The following is a 12,592-nucleotide window of genomic DNA, read 5'->3' on the forward strand; positions in this document are numbered from 1 at the left end:
CCTGCTCTGTGTGTGACAGGGGGTGGTGCTGCAACCTCCCCATCGACCCTGCCTTGAGTGTGACAGGGGGCAGTGCCCCAACCCCCCAGTCGGCCCTACCCTGAGCGTGACTGAGGGTGGCATTGCAACCTCCCGATCCGCCCTGCTCTGTGCATGACGGGGCGGCGCCCCAACTCCCCAATCGGCCCTGCTCTGAGCCTGACCAGGGGCTGCACCTAGGGATTGGGCCTGCCCTCTGCCACCCGGGAGCAGGCCTAAGCCAGCAGGTCGTTATCTCCCGAGGGGTCCCAGACTGCGAGAGGGCACAGGCCGGGCTGGGGGACCCCCCCCACGAGTGCACAAATTTTTGTGCACCGGGCCTCTAGTCCTAAAATAAAACTAAAATCATGATATAGAATTGCCATTTGCTACTATTGTAAATTAAGCATTACTTGAAATGTGCTGGTCTTCAAACCATACCAGTTTCTTTTAATATGAACAGAAGCAGTATTTCACATAGTTCTAAATTAGAGCATTCAAATACTGAAGATGAGAACATGTTTGAACTCTTAACTCTGTTGCTATTCACTCTTGCAACATCTTTAAGTATTCAGAGGCCATCAGTAAGAGTCGATCTGATCAACCCAGCAGATCTGATTCTGTATTCTCTATCACTGGACAAAGGCACTGCATCCTAACAGATGTCCTCCCAGATCCCTGCCCCCTCTACTTCTCCCTAAAAAGAAGCCTTAGGACAGTGATGGCGAATCTATGACACGCGTGTCAGAGGTGACACGCGAACTCATATTTTTGGTTGATTTTTCTTTGTTAAATGGCATTTAAATATATAAAATAAATATCAAAAATATAAGTCTTTGTTTTACTATGGTTGCAAATATCAAAAAATTTCTATATGTGACATGGCACCAGAGTTAAGTTAGGGTTTTTCAAAATGCTGACACGCCAAGCTCAAAAGGTTCGCCATCACTGCCTTAGGAAGTGGTACAAAGAATCCTGGGTTCTGTGAAAAAAGTATGGATATTCCAAGCTGCCTGACTACCTTTGTTCCTTAGAAAACCAAGTGTCTTTGGTAGGCAGAGAATAACAAAAGGTGGTAATATCTTAAAATGGTCCCCACTGATTCTTACCTCTTCATATTCATGTCCTCACTCTCCAACCCATAACATATCTCTTATTTATTTATTTATTTATTTATTTATTTATTTATTTAGTAAATCCTCACCTGAGGATATTTTTAGAGAGAGTAGAAGAAAAGGAGGGAGGGAGGGAGAGAAAAAAAGAGAAACATTGATGTGAGAGAGACACACAGATTGGTTGCCTCTCGCACACACCGTGGGGCCAGGGATAGAGTCTACAACCCAGATACCTGCCCTTGACAGGGAATCAAACCATGACCCTTGGTGCTCGGGCAAACACTCTAACCACTCAACACACTAGTCAGGGCTAATATAATTTTTAAAGGAAGAATACTAATGAGGAAGAAATGTATAAATGGGCTTTTCACCAAAGCACAATACAAATGATAAAAAGACACTTACTTTTCCTTTTTTTCTTGTTTGTGGGCCTCCCTCGTAATTTGAGCTGCTTTTCTACTATATGGATGGATGACTTTTTTTTCTCGTCCTACACCTTTTCCCTTTTGTGCTTTAGGCTAAAAGGTAGGAAAACATATGATAGTCAGATATATAACTAATTTATGTCAAAAATTTTTCTTCAGAAATAAATGTTAAAAATAATAACATAACAGAAATACTTTGAGCCTGAAACACTACATCAGGATTCAGAAGATAAGGCAGATCTTTTAAGTAATTCAAACAGTCTGTTTCCATGGTCATAAGAGAAATGATATATTCAGAACTATTCTCCATGATGTAAAAAAATTAAAGAAACAAACAGAGTCAATAAAGCCAGCTCTTCAGCTGTTCCCTCTTCAAAGTAGGTACAGTGAATGCTGAGAGTGAAGGGTCTTACAACTGGAAATTTGTGTTACAGTTAAGAAAGTTAAGGGGGCAGAAAGAACATAAGATATTAATAGGAGCTTTACTGGAGAGGATGCACATGGAACAGATTGGGCAGTGAATCAAACAAAATCAAAGTTGGGCACATAGGAAAATAGGAACAGAGGAAATAATAGGAGCCATCTCAAAATTAGCACACCCCCAAAGGAAACAATTATTTTCCCATTCAAGCCTTATGCCAGGTACCTAGGTCATAATTCATTCAGTTCTCTAAACTTAGACCAGGGGTCCTCAAACTATGGCCCATGGGCCACATGCAAATACAAATATTGTATTTGTTCCCGTTTTGTTTTTTTACTTCAAAATAAGATATGTGCAGTGTGCATAGGAATTTGTTCATAGTTTTTCTTTAAACTATAGTCCGGCCCTCCAACGGTCTGAGGGACAGTGAACTGGCCCCCTGTTTTAAAAGTTTGAGGACCCCTGACCTAGACATTTCTAATAGTAAGTCTATTCCTACATAACTCTGTATCCTATTACACCTATCTATTATTTAGAAATTAGGTTTGGCTTCCTATAATAGACACCCAAAATAACAACGGCTTAACCCAGATAAAGTTCTCTCATGTAAAAAGTAGAAGCTAGAGGCTCTGCTCCACAAAGCTCTCAGAGATCCAGGCTACTTCCATTTTATTATCTAATAACCTTAGGCTATAACTTCCTATATATATATATATATACAGCGTGTCCAAAACAATGTATACACACACTTTGAGTAATGTAAAGGCGGTGTTTATTAAAATACATTTCCTTTTCATTTAACAGCTATCAGCTGTTAAAGTGTATATACATTTTTTTGGGACACCCTACAGTTCAAGGTGACTTAACACCAAGTCCAAACTGCAGCCAGTGAGAAGGAGAAAAGAACATCAAAAGGCATACCCCTTTCCTTTAAGAGCAAGATCTTAAACTGCAGCCAGTGAGAAGAAAAGAAAATCAAAAGGCATACCCCTTTCCTTTAAGAGCAAGATCTGGGAAGTTGCAGTCTTCTGCTTGCATACCACTGACCAAAATTTAATCAGAGTTGTATGAGAGAGAGTAATAAATATAATCTTTATTCTCAGAAAATATAAATTGCGGTAGAAGAGTCTATTAGGAAACAGCTAGCAGTCTCTAACATATCTAATATTCAAAAAGGTCAAATGTTTCTAAAATACTCTCTTCAAAATATTACCATTGCTTTAATTCAGCTTCATGACCTTTCATGACTAGGATGGCCTTTAGGTTCTCACTGCCAGTCCTTTTTACATGGAAGTCACAAGAGCTTACTTTTCTACACTAACTCACTCTACTAGCTGACAGTTAGGTCCAAGTCCTTAACATGGAAAACAATCTACCCCCAACCTACTTCTCCAGCATTCTCTCTCTTCCTTCGGAATATCCACCATCCCATTCTTACTAAACATTCTTACTGTTCTGTAAGTTCTTGAGACTGTACCTGTCACCTCTGCCTACAAAATACTTTTCTTTGTCCTTTGATAGGACACAGCTCACAGTAACTTCCTTTGTAAAACTCTCCAGACAGAATTAATTAAAAGGACCACCAATTCCTCATTCACACATGTACCCATTCCTTCAACAAATATTTACTAAAATATTCCACAAAGATTTGTTGCTTGCTTCTTGATAACCTGACCAGAAAAGATAGCTCCAGGTCTGCAACACAAAATGGCACTGGAAATTGGTTACAGGTATAAGGGAAGAGTAAAACCATCATAAACAGTATGTGGATTCTTTTGTGTGCCTCTGCTCCTGTGGAGATGAGGAGCAGGGAAGAGAGGAAGGTGTGATAAAAAAAATTTTTGCATGAAGTTTACCTAGCAAGTATGTATCAAGTAAAAACTTTCAGAACTCATGGTAGGTTGCCTCTAAGATGGTCCCCAATGAATCCCACCTCCTGATATTCATGCTCATGTCTAATCCTCTTCCTTTGAGCGTAGTCCTAGCGACTCACTTTTAGTAAACATTTGGCATAAGCGATGAGATTTCAACCCCGAGGTTAGGTTTTGAAAGAAAGGACTTTGACTTCTGTCTTACCTACTCTCTTGACTTACTCTGATGGAAACCAGCTATCATGTCGTGAGCTGTCCTATGGAGAGGCCTATGTGACAACTACCTAGAAGCTTCCAGCCAATAACTAGTGAAGAACTGAGGCCCTGTCAGGTAGTCCAAGAGGCGCTGAATGTACCAAGAACCACGTGAATGAGCTGGGAAGTGGATCCTCCCCAGTTGTTACTTGGGGTTAACCAGGGATGGGGAACCTTTTTCTGCCAAGGGCTATTTGGATACTTAAATCATTTGTAGGCCATACAAAATTATCAGCTTAAAAATTAGCATCCTATATTTGGTCAAACATTTAATTAACTCACCCCTAATGCCTTGGCAGGGCCAGACCAAATGATTTCACAGGCCTTATACGTCCCTTGGGCCAGACATTCTCCACCCCTGTTAAACTAAAGCCTCAGATTGTACCTTGAAGACAACCTTGTAAGAAACGTAGAGGCAAGGACATGGTAAACCATGCCTGATCCCTGACCCACAGAAACTGTGAGATAATAAATGCTATTGTATTAAGCCATTAAATTTTGGAATAGCTTGTTACCCAGAGAGATCAACTAATTCAAGACCAAAAACCAAAACAACAACAAAATAAAGCAAAGATGTGCTCTTTAAAAAGATATCTTTGTTTCATATCCTAACAAATAAAATGAAAGTCACAAAAAGAAAAAAGATGCTATCTGAAGCTGCTAAAATTTAACAACTACAGTTAGGTCCATAAAAATTTTTCTTTAAAGATTTAAAAAATTTATTTAGAACAAGAAATACTTTGATACCCTTAGAGTATGAAAATGTCCTCAGAGCTTTAGAAGATCTCAGGTAAAGAACCTTCGAGACTTAGTACAAAGAAACTGAACATGTATTCTGACTCAACTGTGCTTTATGATTCCTTATAATAACTTATTCATAAAAAGGTTGCCTCAAGGCAGGGGATGTATATTTAATAAGGCACAGAAATAACACTAAATTTCAAAACATTTTCCTATTTTTCAGTATATCACAATAAAAAAAACACACAACAAAATGCTTCAACAAGGAAACTGAAGTAAAACCCTGTCAATAAAATGTTAATCTATTAAGCAGTCTATTCAATATAGACTTAAGTAAAAAGCAATTAGTCTCTATTGGTCAGGGGTTCTCCAAATGAATTTCGTAGAGAGTCTGATGATTCATGAATAATACAGAACATAAACAGATAACAAAACTAGGGGAGTTAAAAGTGCACTTTCAATGGAAGATTAACATTTTATGTTTTAAAAAATACCAAATTTAACTTTCAAAGAGATAGCAAAAATAAAATTTCTTTTCATAGGCATAACTAATAGATTGTTCTGAATAACTGACTACATCGTACTTCAAAAAGTTTCTGGCCCAGAAGTATTCTAGTCAGAAAACTTGCACTGAAAGTATCTTTTCCCCACAATCTTTAGTGGGGAAAATTCTAAACTTCAGAAAATTCTAAACTATTTATTATAGTATATACTGAGAGTTACAGAAGAAAACATAGTTTACTCAAAAAACAGCAACAGAGAGGTATTTCCGGGGCAATATGCTTCACATATTCCTATTAAAATAAAAACTAACAAAGAGAAACTGGGGGTAGAAAGGTGGTTGTCAGGGATGAGGTGTGGGGTGGGAGGGAGAAATCGATAGGTGGCAATAGATACAAACTTCCAGTTATAAGATGATTATGTTCTGGGATTTAAGGCACAGCATGGTGACTACAGTTAAAATATTATAGTATATACTTGAAAGTTACTAAGAAAGTTAATCTTAAAAGTACTCACAACAGGGGAAAAAAGGTAACATGTGAAGTGGGGGATTGTTACCTAAGCTTACTGTGGCAACAATTTCACAATATATTCAACAAATCACGATGTATATCTTAAACTTATACAATGTTACATGTCAATTACATCTCAATACAGCAAACAAACAAATTTAAAAAAAAAAAACCAAAATGTTTAAGCTGATTTGCTGTTATAGCTCACATTTGTAGGTGTGAAACCAACAGCACACAATTCTTGTCATTAAGGAGTATTTAGGTAGTCAATTATAGTTAATGCCCACAGTAATCAAGGGAGGACAATGGCATATGTTTTAATGGTTTATAATCTAGCCAAGTAGATAAGCACATTTAAACTCAAATAATGGGCTTATACAAAAAAAAAAAAGTATACCTGTGAGTGCCTGCCTAGTAGCCAAGCACACACGAAACTTAAAAGCACTAGAATCTTTTTTTAAATGCAGAATAAAAAGTGTTGAATGGGATGAATTTGAACAGTCATGTTAGTTAAATTTTTATATGAACTTGTAGAGCTCTAAGAAAGATTCACAATAAACAAAAATAAATGAACAAAAAACAAAAGTGGACAACTACAAACTGTACTGTTACTATTGACTACTGTTACGAAAGTTAATTACAACTAACATTTACTAAATACCAGATATTGGGATAATTGGTTTACACAATTCTCTGAGGTAGGCACTATGATTTCCCCAATTTAATAGGCATGACCACTAAGAGGGGTGTAGTAAGTTCGCCAAGATCATCATTTAGTAAAGATACAGGTGCCAAACTCAGTCCTCTGGGATGCCATAGCCCACATTCTGAGCTGCACTGAAAGAAGTTTAGAGGAACTGATATAAAGGTGTGGATGGAAAACTCCCAGTTCCAAGCTGAGTTTAAGTACAAGAGAGGACGTAGCAGAGTCACAGGAGATATACCAGAAAAACGAAAGGGCGGGAAATGTGCCAAAGAGAACAGACTCATATGCCCCTCTTTTGACTCTTACAACAAGGCAATACACTCCTACTATCCAGCCTGACAAAAGTGAAGTTCTCATGGACAAGGACGGCAGGCGAATGCCAATCAACCCCAATCACTCACCTCCAATCCCATTATTAGTGTTTTAATGTTCCATTCTGAAAAGGGAAGGCTATAAAAGGAAATTGTAAGAGGCTGGAAATAGCACAAGGGTAGCGAGAAACAAAAACTGAATGTACACAAACTTGACTATAATCTAAAGCCAAAAGACTGTAGACATGAAAGACAGAAACAGCCCCACAACAAAAACAAAGGATCCGTGGAAGAGGAAAAAGACGTACGTTGTAGCCAGAGTATCCCAAGTTTTTATGATGTTGTTTTTATTAAACACTAGTTGTTATAAAACATGTTCCCATTTAAGAATTATTCTCAAGAGCATAATTATAAGTGAAAAAAGCAAGAAACAAGAAACAGTTTTGGGATGCAAACATAAGTGGTAACCATAAAGGCAAGCAAGGGAATTACAAACACAGAATTTGGATACTGCTGACCTCTGAAGAGTTCCTGATGGCTAATCACGAAGGGGCACACCGGATAATGGATAAACACGCGTTCCTTATACCGCTCGTCTTTACACTTCAGTGGGCTTTACATAAATACTTTTTCCCATCTCAGTTTTTAATGAAAACACTTTTCAGTGTCTGAGTGGGAACGGGGGGCGTGGAGGCAGGACTTGGGGGGAGAGTGGGGCCCTGGAGGGCGGTGCCTGGAGACCAAAGAGGCGGCGGCGGAGCCCACGCAGCCCACACGGGCAGGAGGAGCGGCACAGGGCATGGAAGCAGCGTGTTTACGAGTTTGGCCGAATAGCAATAGCGAGAACACGTGCAGCTGAGGATTTTCCGCGACGGGGAAGAACTTAAGCAGGAGGGAGGCGAGAAGGGGCAGGGCGCCTGCGAGGACTTGGGAACTCGGGAGCAGAGCTTCAAGGTCCGGACGCCGGGCTGGGACCCTCCTCCCGGCCACCAATCTCGGGGCACCCCTTGGGACAATCACTTCGCGTGCTCCTCTCCCAGCTTCCCCAGACCTCCCCCTGCCTCCCCGATCGGGAGCCAAACGGGCTCAAAGGAACGGGAGGGGCCCACCATGGTGACGTCCTCGCGCCCCGGGGACCTCCGCACTCCACGTCGGGCGGCCTCACCGACGGCGGCGCCTCAGCTCACACAGGGGATCCAGGCAGAACACACGTGGGGTCCGGAGGAGCAGGGGCGTACCCGGCCGGAAGGGGCGGGGCGAGTACGTCGCTCTAAAACGTCCGGGGGAACTGCGACCTGGTCTTTTTTCGCCCACGTTGGCGTTGAAGCCCTAGCCCGGCGGCAGCCTCCCCGCGTGCTCGCGACGCGCGAGGGCGGGAGCTTGGCCGGAGGGTGAATCCGGCTCCCTGACGCCGGACGCTCAGGCTCGGGGCGCCCCAGGCCAGGACGCGGGTCCTGGGCATCAGCCAGGTGCACAACTCCAGGCCGGACGAGGCTCTTCTCCTGGGCTCTTGGGGGCTGCTCAGGACTGACAAAATGAACCCCCTGGTCCTCCTCTCCAGTCCCACACTCCGTCACCCAACAACTGCTTAAGATAGTGTGCAGACATCTTTCGAGATATTTCCCTGAGCTTGAACAAATGCAGAGAGAGGTGTGTGTTTGTGTAGACTGGTTAAGTATTTGTTAACATTAGATACAGATACAATGGGAATACATGCTTCATTTCTAGGGCAACCATTAAAAGAATAGAAACAGGACACAAACAGAGAAAATAAATGAATAATTTTTTAAAAACACATTCAAAGCAGGGAAATAAAAAAAAGAGAAACAGGAAGGTAAGAGAAATAGAAAATAAAAATGGGGTGGTAGATTTAAATCCATATGGTTGTGGACTAAGTGCCCTAATTAAAATATTAACATATTATATTGGATTTAAAACACACAACTATGTCCTGTTTGTAAGAGATATCTAAAATATAAGGAAACAAAATTTAAAAAATATGGGACAGGTATGGTAAGCAAATACTAATGAAAAGAATGTTAGTATAGATATATCAATATTAAACAAAAAAGACAAAGTCAAGAAGTATTATGGTAGATAGAAAAGATTACTTCATAAAGATAAAACGTTTCTATTTTAAATATATGTGTGCTTAATAATATTGCTCCAGATATATAATGGAAAAGAACTGATAAATTTTCAAGAAAGAAAAACCAACTGCCTTGGTGGTAAATTACCTTTTTTAGTAATTAATAGGAAAAAATCTGGTAAAATGTTAAAAATGATTTTGAAAACAACCACAAAACAACTTGACCTAACAGGTCTATTTAGAATACTATTTCCAATGCTTGCAAGAATACATTACCCACCCCCAAACCTAATGTCTTATGCAAGAATCTTATCTTCACTTGCTACATACTCGGCCTACTAAACTAATTCAAAACATGGAAGGAAAAAAATGAACTCAGCATTTGTATATTTCTTTTACAAAGTTTTATTTTAACAAAACTCAACAGTTCAGATAAAATATAAGTAAACTTAAGTGTTCCCAATCTCTAAATACAACTCACCCTCACAAAGTGAATATGTGTATATATATATTTTTTCCATAAATCATTGTAGACCTCTGGAGCAATCATTATGTCTGTTGTTTCCTCTACTAAAACCAAGTAGAAATTGAACTTATCAATTCTGCAATTTATATTTTCTCTCCAAAGCTATTTTTATTAGTGATGCTGATAGGTTTTATTTCTATTTGAAGTACACACTACCATAAATACTTTTCCATACTATTAGAAAAAATTAGCAAATAAATTACACAAAGGTAAGATAAAACATTTATTTTTAATAGATTTTAAATCAAGGATCAAAACTGGCACCTTGAGGATATGTTTTGTGTTATTTTTTTTCCAACACAGTGTTCAGAAATTTTTAAATTTTAAATGCCTTTAAATGGGTTTATATTCTCTAGTTTGTCAGAGAATCCTTCTCATATAACATCTGACATAAACTCATGGTACATTTCTAGCCCAATAGGCACTTGAGTTTGCCAATCCCTACTTCATGTGGATAAACCAAAAAATAATAAATGAATAGTTTCTTCCTATTTGCAGAAAACTTTTGACTGTCTTCCAAAATGATCCCTAAAATGAGTAATGGACATTTTTCCAAGACAACTAAATTCTTGGCATGTTGACTTAAAAATATTTGGCTCGCCTTTTGTCAGTGATAACCTCTTCTTAATAGGGAAAATAGAATGTGGTATCATGTCTTTGATTTATTTGGCTAAGTTGTGTTCACAGCCACATTATGTAATTTTACATTATCAGCATACTCTATACTTACATGGTTATTTTCAATTGTATACTTGTAAATATAAACTAAAAGATGAAAATGCTTAAAGGAAATATTATTAAAAATTAATACATAACTTTCCAGACTTTTAAAAAATATATCACTTTAAAATACTTTACATGTAATTTACAAAATATTATTTTCTTTATAGTATAAAAATCCAGTCTTATTGAATGACAACAGGGAATTCATATTCACTACCTAGGGTATTAAATCTCCAAGACCAGATTCTTTTCTTAACAAAACTGACCTTTTGTAATGTTAAAGACTTTCTATTTAATACTTTAGGAAATAGTTGTGCAATGCTTTAAATGAATGGAAGAATTTGGGAACTTGAAAAGAAATGTAAAGCAGATCCTATTTCTCTGATCTTTTTTCATATGAACACTATCTCACAGATCATTTTTAAATTATGTTTACTACTAATTGGATTTATTAGAACTCTTCTCGCCAAAATAATAGTGAGCTACCTTTGTTAATATTACTGCTTTCCAGTCAGTCCCTAGTTGTTTGCTGAATGTGTTTTTTTTTCTCTAATTCCTATCTTTACTCCTAGTCCAACTCTACTTTGTTTTTCTTTTCTTCTCCTTTCTCAATTGGATTTATTAGAACTCTTCTCGCCAAAATAATAGTGAGCTACCTTTGTTAATATTACTGCTTTCCAGTCAGTCCCTAGTTGTTTGCTGAATGTGTTTTTTTTTCTCTAATTCCTATCTTTACTCCTAGTCCAACTCTACTTTGTTTTTCTTTTCTTCTCCTTTCTCCAAAAGTATAAGTGAACATTAATTTGCAAAGGGCACTGGGAGTGAGGAATACAAGATGACCTCTTAAGGACTTTTCTTTCCAACATTCCTTTGGCAAGTATTAAAATCTTGTTATTGTCATACTATTATGATTTATTTGAATATGCATCCTTGAAAATAACAAAACTAGTTTAAATGGCAAATGACATTTAAAATATTTTTTTCTGAGTTATAATGTAAGGAACATATAAAGAGTAGCAAAACCCCTAGTTAGTTGTTTACAACCTGATTGAACACTGAAATCCTCCGGGGAGCTTTTAATATTACTGCTGCCCAGACACATCACCCAGAAATTCTGATTTAATTGGTTCGGAGTGCATACCATACATGAGATTTTTAAAAACTCCCCAGATAGTTCTAAAGTACAACCAGTGTTAGGAACCACTACTCCATCTACAGATGACTATTTTCAACTTTGACTACACATTAGAAACAATGCATGCATTTAAAAAATATAGCTTCCCAACTCTACTTATAGAAATTCAAATTCAGTTTGTCTGGGGTGGAACCCAGTATTGTTTTTGTTTGTTTGGTTTTTATTTTTTTCAGTGTCGTGATTTTAATGTGAAGTCAACGTTAAGAATTATTACTCAAGAATCAAGATGTTTAACATCAAAGCATGGGAGATGATATCCTGTCATTGTGTTTCATGTTTTTGATGACAAGCTAGAACCCTTGCCTGCTAGAAGAACTCAATGGCATAAACTTAGTTTTATGAGTAAGGAAGTTAATTTTGTTTTAAGAATTATTTGTAGTAACAGTAATAGTATTTTAGGGTATACTGGGGGAAATTGCAGTTCTAGATACCCTGCCACTGAGCAGTTTTGGATTTGATCTTGTAATTTTTGGCCAAATTTGTCACTGTAGTTTTATCTCTAAGTCGGAATCTTCGATTGCTCTAAGAAAGCCTATGTTGACATAGTATCTCCATAATTGGCTAGACTGAAAGCGACTTTAGATAATGTCTATCGATGCTCTGCTGTAAAGAGTTATGTTTCCAAAACAGAAGCAATGCATATAAAAGAACCACAACCTCAAGAATGGCTTCCTATAACATATGGATATAAGAATAACTCCCTTTTGAATGTATAACATGAGGAAAGGTATCAAACATTTAGCCACTGTTAATAATGCTGAACATGTAAGTAACAAAGCACATATTTAAAACCCATTCCATTGGGCCTGGAAGGAGATGGTCACGTGCAGAAAAAGCAGCGAAGTCACAGTCACATGGTGGAAAAATTCGGAGGCAGGCGGTGCATCCCAGTGGTCAGTCTCGCGACAAAGTCTGGCGCACGCACGCACGCACACACGCACGCACGCAGGCACGCACTCTCGCGACAAAGTCTGGCGTGCGCGAACGCACGCACGCATGCACGCGAGCCCTGGCCAGGCAGTTGCTGACCTCCTGACCTCGAGGAGGCGGGGCAAGGACGTGGGCGTCACGTGACTTAACGCGACTGACTTAACGGCCGAGGGGCAGCCGCCAACGTCCATTCTGCAGGAACCATGGACAGTGCCGCCACCGTCCGCTCTGCGGGAACCATGGACGGCGCCGC

General features: G+C 38.8%; 1 protein-coding gene across 1 annotated transcript in view; it reads right to left on the reverse strand.

Annotated features, from left to right (window-relative positions):
• TMA16 (translation machinery associated 16 homolog) overlaps positions 1-8,131 on the reverse strand; it is a 19,701-nt gene extending 11,570 nt beyond the window's left edge. Inside the window, exons 1-2 of the mRNA XM_014534992.1 lie at positions 7,986-8,131; positions 1,539-1,651 (exon numbers count right to left, since the gene is read on the reverse strand). Coding sequence (XP_014390478.1) covers positions 1,539-1,651; positions 7,986-7,988 — 116 coding nt within the window. The 5' untranslated portion in view covers positions 7,989-8,131. The remainder of the gene's footprint in view (positions 1-1,538; positions 1,652-7,985) is intronic.
• Between the last annotated feature and the right edge of the window lie 4,461 nt (positions 8,132-12,592).

The sequence above is a fragment of the Myotis brandtii genome, unplaced genomic scaffold, assembly GCF_000412655.1.
Source record: "Myotis brandtii unplaced genomic scaffold, ASM41265v1 scaffold136, whole genome shotgun sequence".
NCBI lineage: Eukaryota > Metazoa > Chordata > Mammalia > Chiroptera > Vespertilionidae > Myotis > Myotis brandtii.